Here is a 16,591-nt window from a genome sequence, read left to right on the forward strand (position 1 = left end):
GAATTATATGAGAAATCCACAACTGAAAAGTATTCAGAAAATTGGAAAATATTTGGAAATTAAACACATTACTGAGCAATACATGGGTCAAAGACAAAATCATGAGGGAAATTAAAAAATATTTTGTATTAAATATAAATGAAAACAAGATATACCAAAATCTGTGTTAAAAGCAGTGTTTAGAGTGAGTCTTATAGTTTTAAATGCTTATACTAGAAAAGAAAGTAAAAAATCAGTGATTTAAGTTTCCACATTAAGAAGCTAGAAAAAGAGGAAATTAAGTCCAAAGTAATTTCAAGGAAGCAAACAGTAAATTTAAGACTGAAAATCAATGAAATATAAAATAGACAAACTACAGAGAAAGTCTATGAAATCAAAAGCTGGTTCCTGGAAAAGATCAATGAAACTAATAAACCTGTAGCTAAACTGATCAAGAAAAAAGGAATATAAAACACAAGTTAACAATACCAGGAAGGAAAGAGGGACATCACCAGAGATCCTTCAGATAGAAAAGGATAAGAAAATACCAGGAGCAACCTCATGCTAATAAATCTGACACTGACAATTTAGATAAAAAGGACATATTCCTTGAAAGAAGTCGTCAAAACAGATTCAAGAAGAAATAGAAAACTTGAATAGCACTATATTAATAAAAGACACTGAATTCATAGTTAAAAGTCTTCCGATAAAGAAAACTCCAGGCCCAAATGACTTCACTGCTAAATTTTATCATACATTTTAGGGCCAAAGAATACAAATACTACACAGATTCTTTCAGAAAAGGGTAGTGAACATTTTCCAACTCATTTTATGAGGTCAGTTATTAACCTGATAACAAAATTTGAAGACATCATAAAAAAACTACAAATGTCCCTCATGAACACTAATAAAAAATCTTTAACAAAGTACATACAAGCAAGTGAAGTATAGTAATAAAGAGAAAAATGTCTATTGATGAAGGCCTAGATGCTGTGAAGTTTCAAGTTACCATGCAAATTTTTATGTCTAACAGAAAAGCAAATTACTTCTAATTGGAAAGATAACCCCAAAGATTATGGATTTACTGCCCTGTAGAACATTAATCAGTTTTGTATCTAATTTGCAATCTTTTTTTTAACATTCTTTTTTGAAATGCCTATAAATACCTGAGTAGTCAAATGCCTAACCCTAACCCTAACTTTTCTCTGCTATTTCTCTCACTAATGAGTTAAAAATTTTTGATACAAGTTCATTTTGCAGTTGTATAAAATAATGCTTTTAATTGTTTAAAAAAATCATACTCTGATGACTATTATTTAATTATTATTCAAACATTTTTATTAATTTATTATTTATTAATTACTATAATATATTATAAAATTATCATTAATTTTATTAAATTGAATAATTATTTAATTATAATTAATAATTATTAAATGAATTTGAGTGTCATTTCAAATCATCTCAGGTATAGTGATGTAGTTACACATTTTGAGAAACCCATTAAGTTATACCTGAAACAAAAACTCGGAGGATTATTTCTTAGTAATACCTCACTTTTTAAAAATAACTTTATGAGTGTTCTGTGTTAGTGTCAGCGTTAGAGAATCTTGAGGAAGCCTCTATTATTTTTTCCACATTGTAACCTACCATGCAGACTTATAAAGCCCCTTCCTCATCCCTGCATTAAATCCTTCAGGATACAGCCTGCTTATAAAAGTGAGATGAGTTTCAACTTAGAAATCCATACTTTGTTTCTTGGATACTTCTTCTTCATCTCCAACTTCATCTTCAGTGACCTCAGACCCAGTGGTATATTCTTCTTCTTCTGAAAATAATGACTGTTGTTTCTAAAATAAAAAACAAAACATACCATATTAAAATTTTATCTTATCACATCACCAATGAATTCTTCCAAACACATTTATATACTTATTTTGGATGAATGAGCCAAACAAGAACTGATGAAATGACCACTGCCTAGCACAACATTTGGGAAATGGATCTAAGAATGTCTACATTTAAGACAGGATAACATTACATGAAATATTTAGAAAATTTACTATTTTCATAGATTCTAGCAGAGTGATGGGCACATTATAGGTACTTAGTATTTGCTGAACTGCAACTCTATTTCTCAACTGAAAATATTTTCCTTGATTATTAAAATTAAGTTAAAATACGATAATTGTCAATATTAATGTAGTCTCATAAACAAGCAATGGGGAAAGAAATGGCAACCCACTCCAGTATGCTTGCCTGGGAAATCCCATGGACAGAGGAGCCTGGTGGGCTACAGTCCATGGGGTTGAAAAGGAGTCAGACATGACTTAGCAACTAAACAACAAATAGGCACATGTGCAAATTCTCTGGGTGAATGTGGTCCTGGATTAAACATATCCACATCAATTTCCTGCATCTAGCCAGCCTCCTGTCTGTTATCACTGATTCAAATTTCTATTCCATTCTTGTGAATACTGGTGGCAGTTGGCATAGTAATGGCAAACAGGCAGGAATAAACAATAAGTCAATCAACCAACCAAATAAATGGAACTTAACTGATTTGTTGTTTTGTTCAATATTTTAAATGTGACTTCCAAGTGACTTTCTAAAAAGGTCCTTTAAGAAAACTTAAGGGGTGGGGGAAGAAAGCTTATGGGTTATGCAGCCAGATAAAGGAGTATATGTCTGTTTTACAGTCCATGGAATTCTCCAGGCCAAAATACTGGAGTGGGTAGCCTTTCCCTTCTCTAGGGGATCTTCCAAACCCAGGGATCGAACCCAGGTCTCCCACATTGCAGGCGGATTCTTTACCAGCTAAGCCACAAGGGAAGCCCAAGAATACTGGAGTGGGTAGCCTATCCCTTCTCCAACGTACCTTCCCAACTCAGGAATCAAACTGGGGTCTCCTGCATTGCAGGTGGATTCTTTACCAACTGAGCTATGAGGGAAGACAACGATATTTTTAGTAAATATGAAATTACAGATGCTGAAAAGGATGCTACACATTTAACTAACACCTATAAAATAAGGGTTTTCTCCAATAGCTCAGTTGATAAAGAATCTGCCTGCAATGTGGGAGACATAGATTTGATCCCTGGGTTGGGAAGATCCCGTGGAGAAAGGAAAGGCTATCCACTCCAGTATTCTGGCCTAGGGAATTCCATGGACTGTATAGTAGTCCATGGGGTCACAGAGTCAGACACGACTGAGCAACTTTCACTTCACTCACTTCACTATAAAATAAGATATTTATAAGATTCTATTAAACTAAACTTTGATGTAGGGAGAAAGATTTATGAAAGTGAAATATAGTCACTCACTTACCAGCTGCAGAGTCCAGTTTTTCAGTGATAAGAACTATAAAAAAAGCCAAATAAGAGATTAATACATACGCATCTACTTAGATTGCAGCTCCTTATTTTCATGTGTATGGTGTAGAAGAGTTAGAGAAAGTTACAAGTATGGCTCCCTTCTAGGGTGAAATATCTCATCTAAAAATGATATAATACGATCTTTTATATTCCCTGCCTAGAGAAAAATGTGTATGTTTACAAAAAAAAAAGAAAAAAAAAAACAACATTTCCTAGTGTCATTTCTAAAGGACAAATAAATCACATACAGAGATAATATAATTTGTTATTTTGTTAATTATTTCACTTTTTAATGTTTATATTTTATTATAAATTAAAGAACCATATATGTATGGATATTCAAGAAATTTGCTATTTTATATACAATTTATAAATAAATGTCAATAATTAAACACTAATAGCAATCTGAAGCTTATAGCACATTTTACATGGGATATTTCACTTTCTTAGGTAAATGCTACTTCAACTAACACAAAGACAGGATGTTCACAGGCAAATAGAGACTTCCTGGCTGTTAGTCACAGGAATCAAACGCATCAAAGCTTTCCAGTCACCTTAAAAACATCTCAGTTTTGAAACCTTGGAAAAACTAAATGCATTACTGAATACAATTTAAAAAAAGAGAATTTTACACCAAAAAAGTTTATAGGGCTAAGGGGATAAAATATCCCATTCATATTATCTTTATTCTGCAAATCACAATTTTCCATAATAAACCCTGAAGACTATATTTTCCCCCCAAATTTGATTATTAATTCTTTGAGGGCAAGGAAAATATCAGCCTTATAGTCCTGTTAATTCAGCATAACACTTTGTTATGATAGTCAGTAAATGCCTATTAATGAAAATTGCAGTATTAATTTAAACTGATCATATTTCTGTCAAAGATTAGATATCATCAGTTGTTTTTATAAATAAAAAATAAATGAAACAAGCTACTTACAGCATTAAGCTCCCCACTCTTGGGGCCCCATGGTGTATTTGGCTCCAGTAAAATATCACAGTCTAGACCCTTTTCATCACAGGGACCACCAGAATCACTTGAAAGAAAAAGACATTTTAGGAAGAAGTGTCCAATTTCTTAAGCTCTTTCTTTTTTTTGCCTGCATTGTACCCAGGTCCCGGTAATAAAAACGCAGAGTCCTAACCATTGGACCACCAGGGAATGCCACAATTTCTTAAGAATTTAAATGCAAACAATACTGCTTTAACTGCAAATGTTCTATAAATCACTCTTCAGAAATATAGTTCTTAAGTATAAGGTATGCCATTCAACGTTTACATTTCTTAATGCATCTCATGATTCCCCCAGCAGAAGTCACCCCGTATGGGGGGAGCACCACTTACACTCAAGCATCATACCTGCCAGGTGGTAAAATAGGCTACAATGGTGGATACTGCTTTGAGAACAGCTTTTGTTAGAGGGTCCTCCTACCCCCAACCTGATAGCCCATTGTAACTGCAGAATGATGGAAGTGACTGCATTAATTACTGAATCCAAGGAGTTCAAATCTAGGCAAAGATAACTTGTTGCAACCATCAATTTTTTTTTAGTTCAGTCAAGCTAAGATGGTCTCAAATAACTTGGGAACATTTTCTGAAACCCTCAAAAACTGGATTGTGGGCCTCACCCTTTCAGTCATCAGGAACTCCTATTACTAGTTTCTCTTCCTCTTGGACTTCTAATGTTTTGAGTTTGTTCCCCCCGCCCCCATCAAATAAACACATGCTTGCTCTTATTGTAAGCTAACACAATTTCAATTAGGCTTTCTGAAATAACATAAACTACTTAAGGACCACCATTACTGATTTGGGGAAGCACTGGGGGTAGAAGATTCTAGGATGGGAACTAATTGAATAAAGCTACAGTACAGGGCTTCTATCCCTCACCTCACCTAATTGTATCTTTAGCAAAAGGCACAAGGATGACATCTTTGTGTTTGTGCAGATCATCTAGTATTTTGGCAGTTGGACAGGACAGCAAATCTTCACCTTCACCTTGATCACGAAGAGTAACCATATGGTCCTTTACTTTACAACCCTGTTATGTAAAAGACTAAATCTGAGAGGCTGGTTCTTTATAGAAACATTCCTTTAAAGATGATGGTTTCTGTTCCTTTTTGCTCTGTCACACCATCCCATGAACGAATTTACAACTTTTTCTTAAGAAAAAATATTACTCATACAGAAAAGAGCATGAAACATACATGCATACCTTAACTAATATCCATGTAACACAATCCACACTAAAAACAGAATACTGCCAATACTCCAGGATTCCCACAGGGCCATTCCCAACCAAAACCACCTCTTCTTTCTCAAAGAATAACCTCTATCTTGACTTTTTTGGTACTTCCTTCCTTGCTTTTATCCTTTTACCACTTAAGGATACATCTCTAAACACTGCAGTTTAGTTTTGTCTCATTTGTTTTAATGCTATGTTTTTGTGATTCAACCATGTTATTGCATGTAACTATTAATATATGCACAGTATTTCTCTATATGAATAATTATCATTTGCTTATCTATTCCATAGTTGGTGGGTGGGTTGTTTCCAGTTTGGAACTATTCTAGGTAGTAGTATTATGAACATTTTTTAACATGTTTACTGATACACAAGTGCTCATGTGTACCAAATTAAATGACTAACAAGTGTATGAGAGTGCTCTTTACGGTCTTGATAACACTTGGTAATTGTAGTCATTCTGGTGAGCATGTAGTGCTATCTGACTGTGGTTTTAATCTGCATTTCCCCAATTAAAAATGAGGTTGAAATCCTTTCCATGTTTAGTGGACAATGAGGAATGTCCTTGTGTGAAGTTCCTATTGTCTTTTTCTATTAATTTGTACAAGTTTAAAAAAATCTTAATATCAGCCTTTTATGGCTATGTGTTGCTAATATCCGGTCCCACCTGTGAGTTTGCCTCCTCAGTTTCAGTTATTTAATGTAGCTAATGTACTTGAATTTAAAATTTCTTCCTTTATGGTATTATCTTTTAATAGCTTTATCAGCTTTGCCTCATATATAGGCTTTTAAAAAATATTTATTTATTTAAGGCTGTATTGGGTCTTCGTGGCTGTGAGTAGGCTTTCTCTAGCTGCAGCAAGCAGGAACTACTCTCTAGCTGCGGTGCGTGAGCTTCTCATTAGGGTGGCTTCTCTAGTTGCAGAACACAGACTCTAGGGCGCAGGCTCAGTAGTTGTGGCACATGGGCTTAGCTGCCTGGTGGCATGTGGCATCGTCCCAGACCAGGGATCAACCAGGGACTGAACCTGTGTCACCGGCTTTGGCAGGCAGATTCTCAACCTCTGGACTATCAGGTAAGTTCCACATACAGACTTTTGGGGGACTAGTCTGGACCATTTTTTCCCCATTTTGATGTCCCAATGTGCCCGTACCTCTTCCTGCAGAGTCCATCCTGTGCCCACTGCTCTGTAATGTCACCTCTGTCACAGTCAAGTATCCAGGTAGCTTCGAGTACAGAATTCCTCAGTATCTCTGGGGAAATGGTTCCAGGAGTCCCATATATACAAAAATCCATGGACTCAACCAACTGCATATTATATATACAGTACCGTACGTATTTATGTTTAAAAATCCAGGTATAAGTGGACCCACATAGTTCAAATCAGTGTTGTTCAAAGTTCAAATGTATTTCATTCTCTTTTATTGGTCCATCTGTTTAATCTTCATCAATATCACCCTGTCATAATCACCAAGACTTACAATAAATTTTGATATTAAGCAGAGAAAGTATTGGGTTGGCCAAAAAGTTCTTTCAGATCCCTAAGCTGTCATGGAAAAACCTGATAAGTCATTTTGGCCAACCCAGTACTTCTACCTTTACGTTCTTTGAGAGTCTCTTACCTATTCTTGGCCTTTTGTATTCCCACAAATATTTTAGAATCAGCTTAGCAACATTCCTGATTAACGAAAACCTGTTAGGATGTTTATTGAGATCACATGAATCTACACAGGTCAGGCTGGGGAACATTTATTCACTTATTTTGTCTGTGCTGGGTTTTCACTGCAGTGTGTGGCATTTCTCCAGATGCAGTATCGGGGTTTCTCCAGTTGTAGAGCACAGGCTCTAGAGTGTGAGAGTTCCCTAGCTGAGACACACAGGCTCACATGACCTGTGGCATAAGGGATCTTAGTTCCTTGACCAGGGATCAAAACTCTGTCGCTTGCATTGAAAGGCAGATTCTTAACCACCCGATGTCCAGCAAAGTCCCACATCAGTGGATTTTGAGATAGCAGAACAGGAAAAGTTCCTTGATTTTTATTCCCATTGTAACTAACCTTTAAGAAAGACTTCCCACAAGTTCAATGTGGAAACACATCTGAGAATCTAGCTGTTTTCTCTTAATTCAGACATTGAAGAGAGTTATAAAAAATGTCAAACAGTGTTAGTTTCACTTATTCTTTTGCTTTGGAAAATATATTTTTCATAAAAATATGCTAACATGTAATGAGCTTATTATTCTCTTTCAATGAATTAAAATTAACTTTTTCTGTTTTAATTTCCAATGGTAAATAGTGATAGATATAACCCACATAAATAAAAGCTCACTAGGAATCTCAGCTTTTAGGATTTTGTTAGAGATCTTGAGTGCAAAAGTTTGAGAACCAATGTTCTAAGTGATGGAAAGAATAATTACTAAGTAATCTTTTGGGGCACTGACATGTATAGGAAATCACACTGGTGGTTTAATAAAGTCTTTCTGTGCCTTAGAATTGCAATAAATAGTAAATAAATCGATAATTATAGTATAAAAGTCTTCTGAGGAAGTTCATAATTTATTTTTGTGATCAAATTAATAGAAAAAGTTTCTGATGGTTCTTAAAATTACAGAATTGTTAAGTCAGAATTTTCAACCAGTCAGAGCCCAGATATGCCAGACCATGGAGATATATGTGTGAAATAAAAATCAAAATATGTAGAAAGGAAAAAAACACTTGATTCAGCATGTTTATGAATACAGTAAAGGTAAAAAAAAAAAAAAAAAAAGCAAAACTAGTCACTCTGTAATCTTGGACCTTAAATCAGTGGCTACAAATGTAACCTTTATGAAAGCAATCTTTATTCTAACCAAGAAAACTACCAAAATGTTTAATTAAACTGCTAATAATCCAGGGTCTCCACTGCAGTGAGTCATATTATAGCTTCCTGAGGAAATTATTCACCAGCTCCTTCCTCCCTTTGCCATTTCTCTTTGAGAATATTTAATCTAGGATTGTTATTTAAGGAAAGATTGCAAGTACTTATTTTAATAATTGTGTACATAGTCCTTTATTTAGGGGGATTGTCTTAGAAAATGGTAAAAGCCACAGTTTTCTTTTCTTTAAATATAACTCATGGGAGATGACTGTTCAGTTCAGTTCATTTCAGTTGCTCAGTCACGTCTGACTCTTTGTGATCCCATGGCATCCCTGTCAATCACCGACTCCTGGAGCTTGCTCAGACTCATCATGTACATCGAGTTGGTGATGCCATCCAACCATCTCATCCTCTGTCATCGCCTTCTTCTCCTGCCTTCAATCTTTCCCAGCATCAGGGTCTTCTCCAATGAGTCAGTTCTTCACATCAAATGGCCAAAGTACTGGAGTTTGAGCTTCAGCATCAGTCCTTTCAGTGAACATTCGGTCAGGACTGATTTCCTTCAGAATTGACTGGCTCGATCTCCCTATAGTCCAAGAGACTCTCAATGAGTCTTCTTCAACACCACAGTAAAAAAGCATCAATTCTTTGGCATTCAGCTTTCTTTATAGTCCAAATCTCACATCCATACATGACTACTGGAAAAACCGTAGCCTTGACTAGACAGATCTTTGTTGGCAAAGTTATGTCTTTGCTTTTTAATATGCAGTCTAGGTTGGTCATAGCTTTCCTTCCAAGGAGCACGTGTCTTTTAATTTCATGGCTGCAGTCACCATCTGCAGTGATTTTGGAGCCCAGGAAAATAAATCTGCCACTGTTTCCACTGTTTCCCCATCTATTTGCCAAGAAGTGACAGGACCGGATGCCATGATCTTGGTTTTCTGAATGTTGAGTTTTACACCAGCTTCTTCACTCTCCTCTTTCACTTTCATCAAGAGGATCTTTAGTTCCTCTTCACTTTCTGCCATAAGGGTGGTGTCATCTGCATATCTAAGGTTATTCGAATTTCTCCTGGCAATCTTGATTCCAGCCTGTGCATCATCCAGCCTGGCATTTCGCATGATGTATTCTGCATATAAATTAAATAAGCAGGGTGACAATATACAGCCTTGACGTACTCCTTTCCCAATTTGGAACTAGTCTGTTGTTCCAAGTCCGCTCCTAACTGTTGCTTCTTGACCTGCATACAGATTTCTCAGGGGGCAGGTCAGATGGTCTGGTATTCCCATCTTTTTAAGAATTTTCCACAGTTTATTGTGATCCACACAAAGGCTTTAGCATAGTCAATAAAGCAGAAGTAGATGTTTTTCTGGAATTCTCTTGCTTTTTTGATGATCCAACAGATGTTGGCAATTTGATCTCTGGTTCCTCTGCTTTTTCTAAATCCAGCTTGAACAACTGGGAGTTCATGGTTCATGTACTGTTGAAGCCTGGCTTAGAAAATTTTGAGCAGTTCTTTGCTAGTATGTGAGATAAGTGCAATTGTGCAGTAGTTTGAACATTCTTTGGCATTGCCTTTCTTTGGGATTGGCATGAAAACAGACCTTTTCCAGTCCTATGGCCACTGCTGAGTTTTCCAAATTTGCTGGCATATTGAGTGCAGAACTTTCACAGCATCATCCTTTAGGATTCTGAAATAGCTCAGCTGGAATTCCATCACCTCCACTAGCTTTGTTCATAGTGATGCTTCCTAAGGCCCACTTGACTTCGCATTCCAGGACGTCTGGCTCTAGGTGAGTGATCACACCACCACTGTGGTTATCTGGGTCGTGAAGATCTTTTTGGTACAGTTCTTCTGTGTATTCTTGTCACCTCTTCTTAATATCTTCTACTTCTCTTAGTTTCCCAGTCAGTCTCTCCCATCAGGAAGCTTCCATAAGCCTCTTATCTTTATCTGTCAGAGGGCAGACAGAATGAAAACCATAATCACAGAAAACTAATCAAACTGATCAAATGGACCACAGCCTTGTTTAACGCAATGAAACTATGAGCCATGCCATATAGGGCCACCCAAGACAGACGGGTCATGGTGGAGAGTTCTGACAAAACGTGGTCCACTGGAGAAGGGAATGGCAAGCCACTTCAGTATTCTTGCCCCGAGAACCCCATGAACTGTATGAAAAGGCAAAAAGCTATGACACTGAAAGAGGTACTCCCCAGGTTGGTAGGTGCCCAATATGCTACTGGAGAAAAGTGGAAAAATAACTCCAGAAAGAATGAAGAGATGGAGCCAAAGCGAAAACAACACCCAGGTGTGTATGTGACTGGTGATGGAAATAAAGTCCGAAAAACAATATTGCATAGGGAGATGACTGAGGTTTATGAAAATGATAGCATAAGCCAGTTCCCCTTCCCCCATCCCCGTTTTTATGCTCACCTCTATCAGTTGGTTTCAATGATCACTCATTTACAAGAAGACTTACAAATTATTATCTGTAGCCTAACCTCTACACAGTCTACAAAGCAGTTAATATTATACAGAATGATCACCTAGGTACACTGTTAAGTGAAAAAGGCAAATTACAGAATAAGATGAACAGTCTGATTCTATTTCCAATGTGAAAAACAACATTTAGTCTGTGCCTAAAATGTATAAAACAAGGTCTTAAGGGAAGTTGTGAACAGTGGTTATCTTTGAGAAGTAGAATGAGGGAGTGGTATGAAATGAGATTTCTACTTTTTACTATACTTCCCTATGTAGTTAAATCTTTTCTACATGAATGTATATTTACATTTTAAAAATAAAAGAGGAAAATATTTAAATACAAAGTGTTAATTAACAAGTGCTGTAATTACAAAAGGGCAACCTTCAAAATCTACCTTTGTAAGCTGAGTGGGGTCAAATCGAAGAACCTTTTGGTTACAGCAGGGATAAATTCCAGTGCCAACAGTACTCAGCGAACTTCCTGCAGTAGGATAAATCACTGTCTCTGAGTGATACTGACAGTGTGAAAACTCTATGCACAGAAAAGTCTGAATAAAAGAAATACATAAAAACAAGTATTATTCCCACAGTGAAATTATACATCTCAAAAATACTCAAGACCACATACTGTATGTCCCATCACGTAAAATATACAGAAAAGGCACATCTCTAGAGCTAAAACGCAGATTTGTGGATGCCTGGGATTAAAAGTGAGACTAGGTTGGGGAGTGGCTGCAAATGGATGCAAGGGATCTTTTTGGGGTGATGGAAATGTACTAAAGTTGGATGGTGGTGATGGTTGAACAATTCCAAATTTATTAAAGATCAGTAAATTGTACACTTAAAATGAATGTATTTTATGGCGTGTAGTAATACCTCAACAAAGCTGTTAAAAAGCAAAATCAAAAACGCTATTTGAATTTCAGAGGAGTTAAATTGATCTTGATATACACCTAATTTTATAACTGGCCTATCACAAAAGAGGTTTTCCAATGGAAAAAATTAAATAAAATTTTGCCTCCCTTATTCTTGGACATATTTTTTAAGGTAAATACTTAACATCACTCTATCTGTGACAACTACGGAATAACTGAATCACTGGTGAAAAATTTACTAACGTTTAATTATAAGATTAATAGTCATGTCCAGATACGTTTGTAAGTTGGTAAAATAAAGAAAATAAAATGAACAATTTTAAGCACTGATCCTGAAGACAAAAGATAGTCTGTAATTCAGAATTCTTAGCAGTTAGTTCCAATTATGATTTTCAAATAATAGCTTTCAATTAAAATTTTTTGAGTCTGATAAAAGCTATAAGGTGCATACTCATACAAAGTATTTTGCATACAAACTATTTTATGAGTTTATAAACTCTCCATAATAAATATTAAATATTATAAATCAATATTCAATTCGCTTTGAAGAAGGGGAAAAAAATCCTTCAAATTTTCTGCATTCTGACATGCTAAACAAATCAGGATTTAGGAGCCTGATATCTTTGATTATACGTGACACTCCATTGTTGGGAGGACAACTATATACCTATTAAGTAGGAAAAAAAAAAAACCATCCAAACCAACCTGACAATATCAACTGTTAGAAAAGATATGGGGCAACTGGAACTCCTATACATAGCTGGAAAGGATAAAAAGTGGTTCAGGGACTTTGAAAAACTGTTAGGCATGTATAAATGTTAAGTTTACATTTACCATACAACCCAGCAATCCTATTTCTAGGTAAATACTCAAGAGAAACGTTCACGCGAAAGCCTGTATGGGCATGCTTACAGATGCTTTCTTCATAATGGCCTGAAACTAGAAGCACCTGCAGTCCTTCATTGGTAAGGGGATAAACATACTGTAGTATATTCCTATGATGAGCTACTACCTAAGGCTAAAAAGGAACACATGGACAGATACAACAATGTGAATAAATTTCAAATCCATCTTGCTACATAAAATAAACTAGACTCAAAAAGCTAAATACTGTATGATTCTATTTATATGACATTCTGGAAAAGTCAGAATTACAGAGACAGTAAACAGATCAGTGATTGTCAGAGGCTGAGATGGGACAAGGAACTGACTAAAAACAGCCTCAAGGGGATTTTTAAGGATGACAGGAGGAGTCTATGCTTTGATTGTGGTGGTAGCTATACGACTGTATGAGTTTGTCAAACCTCACAAAAAGGATACATTTTACTGTATGGAAATTATACTTCAATAAATCAAGCTTTTAAAAACTGTGAGGACATAGGGAGTCACTGAGAAGAAACTTACACAGTTTGAAAAAATTGTCCCTCTGATGGCTGTAATAAGCTGCTCTCTGTGCTGCCTTACTCTATTGAAAATCAGGGAGCGGGGAGACCTACGGGAGTCATAAAATATTTTATGCAGAACACTCTGAATTTATACATAGGACTAATAGGAATGATTGTGACCAATAAAGATCTAATTATTTTATAAAAGGATTTATTATAAATACCTTCAAATCGTAAGTTTCCTTGTGCTTTTAAGCCTTCCTTTAGAAGAAGTGGACAAAACATTTTTGGTAACATAATTATTTTATTAATAACAAGAAGGGCACATCTCAATAGCATCCTGTCTGCAAAGGTGTTTCTGAATTTCTAAAGAAATTTATGGGCTAACAGAGAAACAGTTTGGCTGGAAATAAATGAAAGGCAACAAGAATTCTGTATCTTTTTTCCATTGAAAAAAATGAATTTGATCACTTAACAACCTGTTGGTTTTATAAAAATTCATCAAATCACTGATTGTTTCAGCAATGGAAATAAAAAAGGAAGAATCATAGTAAGAGAAATGAGGTCAGATGCAAGCAATGTTTAACAGCACCACTATTTCTGCCACTAGTTCCTTAAAAAGATGTCAGATATTGTACAAACACATCCTAACTAATTAAATAGCATATGTCAAAAGAGCCTGCTCTCAGTGGTTACACAACAGGATATTAAAAAAAAAAAACAACTCACCTGATAACATCTTGAACAAGTTAGCCAGTTGACTGTTCCCCATAAGCGCCAATATACATCTCTCCAAGATTTTAATTCTTCAAAAAGACTATTCAAATACTCATGAACATCCCAAGTTTTATCTCTAGGGAAAAGAGCCTCAGTTATTATTTCACAAGTAAGCAATATAAACAGTTTGCTTTAAACAAATAATTTTAAATTTGTGGCTTATTTTCAAGACCATTCCCTAAATGATGGCTATGGAAGGGACTACACTGAATGCTAGATAAAATTTCATTTGGGAATCTTATTCTGTTTTTTTCCTGTGGACAACAGAAAAAAGTGTCACAGACTGAATGCCAAATTATTTTACTACTCAAGATAAAGGGTTATAAATTAAAGATAATTTAAGGACTTCCCCCATAGTCCAGTGGTTAAGAATCTATCTGCCAATGCAGGCGACACTGTTTGATCCATCGTCCAGGAAGATCCCACATGCCACAGAGCAACTAAGCCCATGCACCATGATGATTACTGAGCCCATGGTCTAAGGCCTGCGAGCTGCAGCTACTAAGCCTGTGTGCCATAATAACTGAAGCCTGCCGGTCCTAGACACCACACAGTGCTACTACCGAGCCCACGTGCTGCAATTACTGAAGCCTGTGTGCCTAGAGCCTGTGCTCTGCAACAAGAGAAGTCGCTGCAGTGAGAAGCTAACACACCACAGCAAAGAGTACCCCTGCTCTCCACAACTAGAAAAAGCCTGCGCAAAGCAACAAAGACCTGGCACAGCTGAAGGAAAAAAGAAGTATGGAGTCTCTTAAAAATAAATACAGTTTAAGCAGGCTAACAGTTAGGACTTAAGCATATATCACTAAATGGAACATATTTAATTGTACCTATCATAAATTATTGGTAATTTTAAACACTCCATTAATATATTAGTTCTGTACATTATTTTCAAAATTATTTTCTAGTAATGGAGTAATAAAGTAATATACAATCAGGTCTCAGTAATATATACTTTTAAGTTCAATGATATAAATTTAAATAAACAGACAAGACTTAAAACTCCATTTGCTATCGTTACATGCAACAAGTTCCTATTCTTCTCTAAGTCCTTAATCTTTTTGAATTTTGCTATTTTTGTCTTTAGTTCAAGATACAACAAAATGCCATCATGTTATTACAAATTACATCTGTTTTAAGTTATTTAAAGACATTAAAAAAATGTCATCAATAGCTAACTTGCAGGAAAAATACTTTGAATAAAACAACAAAACAGATGTCAAATTTAGTTTCATACAGTTTTTTCATACAGTAATATTAAGTTATTGCTGTCAAAATAGAAGTAATTTTCAAAAGGTGAGTCAAGTCTCAAGATAAAAAAGTATAAAATCCCAAGTGCTTATATTCCCCTTATTATATGAAGAGAAAAATGAAACATTTTAATGTTGACTGTGCTATTAATACTAGAGTCAAATGTCATGTTTTTCTCTAGATTTCTGTTTTAATGTTTACAATATGAAATTAACATTTGTACATTTTTTTCTTTAATAAAAGTACATCACATTTCTAATATAGGAACAAAAGCAAAAAGCAAATGAAAATCATCCATAATACTGTCATTCTAAGGTAACACCACAGTTAATATTTAATGAACATGTTTCTGGTTTTTTTTTTAAAAAAAGTTTATTTATTTATTTGGCTGTGCTGGGTCTTCCTAGGTGCACAGGCTTTTTCTCTAGTTGTGACGAGCAGGAGGGGTTACTCTCTAGTTGTGGTGCATGGGCTTCTCACTGTGGTGGGCCCTCTTCTTGCAGAGCATAGACTCTAGAGTGTTTGGGCTTCAGTAGTTGTGGCCGGTGGGCTCAGAAGTTGTGGCTCACAGGTTTAGTTGCTCCACAGCAGGTAGGATCTTCCCAGACCAGGTATTGAATCTGTGTCTCCTGCATGGCAGGCGGATTCTGTACCACTGAGCCACCAGGGAAGACCCTTGAGTTTTGTTTTATAACCTTTTTTTTTTTTCCTTATTTAATTTACTATCAATTTTGTATGTAACTATTCATTCTTTTGGGCTTCCCTGGTGGCTCAGATGATAAAGAAACTGCCTGTCATGCAGGAGACCTGGGTTTGATCCCGGGGTCGAGAGGATCCCCTGGAGACGGAAATGGCTACCCACTCCAGTATTCTTGCCTGGAGAATTCCATGGACAGAGAAGCCTGGTGGGCTACAGTCCATGGGGTTGCAAAGAGTTGGACACGACTGAGCAACTAACACACACTACATATTCTTTTACATTCTCAAAGACTGAACATTCAGAATCAATTAGATGTGTTTTATACATATACACTATTATATGGACATATTTTAGTTCATTTAATCATTTGAGTGCTTATTTTTTTATTTATATACAGCAATCAATATCCTTACTAAGTGCTTTCATAAATCAACATTACCTCTCTGAATAAATCACTAGCAGTAGGATACTGTCAGAGTTATTTTAAAGTTTTTGTTTTCCTGAGACATTATTCCTATTTATAACCCTCTTCACCTACTCCCCAACTCAGGATGAGAACTAGTTTTGAACTTAAGGGGAATGCAAAAGAACTATGCATTAATATAATACTGAAGAAGTATGAAGACTAAATACAGAAAATCCAATTTTAAAGACAATTTGCCT

The 16,591-nt window shown here is 35.7% G+C and overlaps 1 protein-coding gene across 3 annotated transcripts in view; it reads right to left on the reverse strand.

The window, feature by feature from the left end:
* The window catches only part of SANBR (SANT and BTB domain regulator of CSR), a 77,303-nt gene that overhangs the window by 15,008 nt on the left and 45,704 nt on the right, over positions 1-16,591 (reverse strand). For all 3 annotated transcript variants that reach the window (XM_061155374.1, XM_061155375.1, XM_061155376.1), the window contains 6 exons: positions 13,930-14,053; positions 11,336-11,488; positions 5,249-5,394; positions 4,297-4,393; positions 3,307-3,339; positions 1,730-1,829 (listed from right to left, as the gene is read on the reverse strand). In XM_061155374.1, coding sequence (XP_061011357.1) covers positions 1,730-1,829; positions 3,307-3,339; positions 4,297-4,393; positions 5,249-5,394; positions 11,336-11,488; positions 13,930-14,053 — 653 coding nt within the window. The remainder of the gene's footprint in view (positions 1-1,729; positions 1,830-3,306; positions 3,340-4,296; positions 4,394-5,248; positions 5,395-11,335; positions 11,489-13,929; positions 14,054-16,591) is intronic.

This window comes from Dama dama, chromosome 11 (assembly GCF_033118175.1).
Source record: "Dama dama isolate Ldn47 chromosome 11, ASM3311817v1, whole genome shotgun sequence".
Lineage (NCBI taxonomy): Eukaryota > Metazoa > Chordata > Mammalia > Artiodactyla > Cervidae > Dama > Dama dama.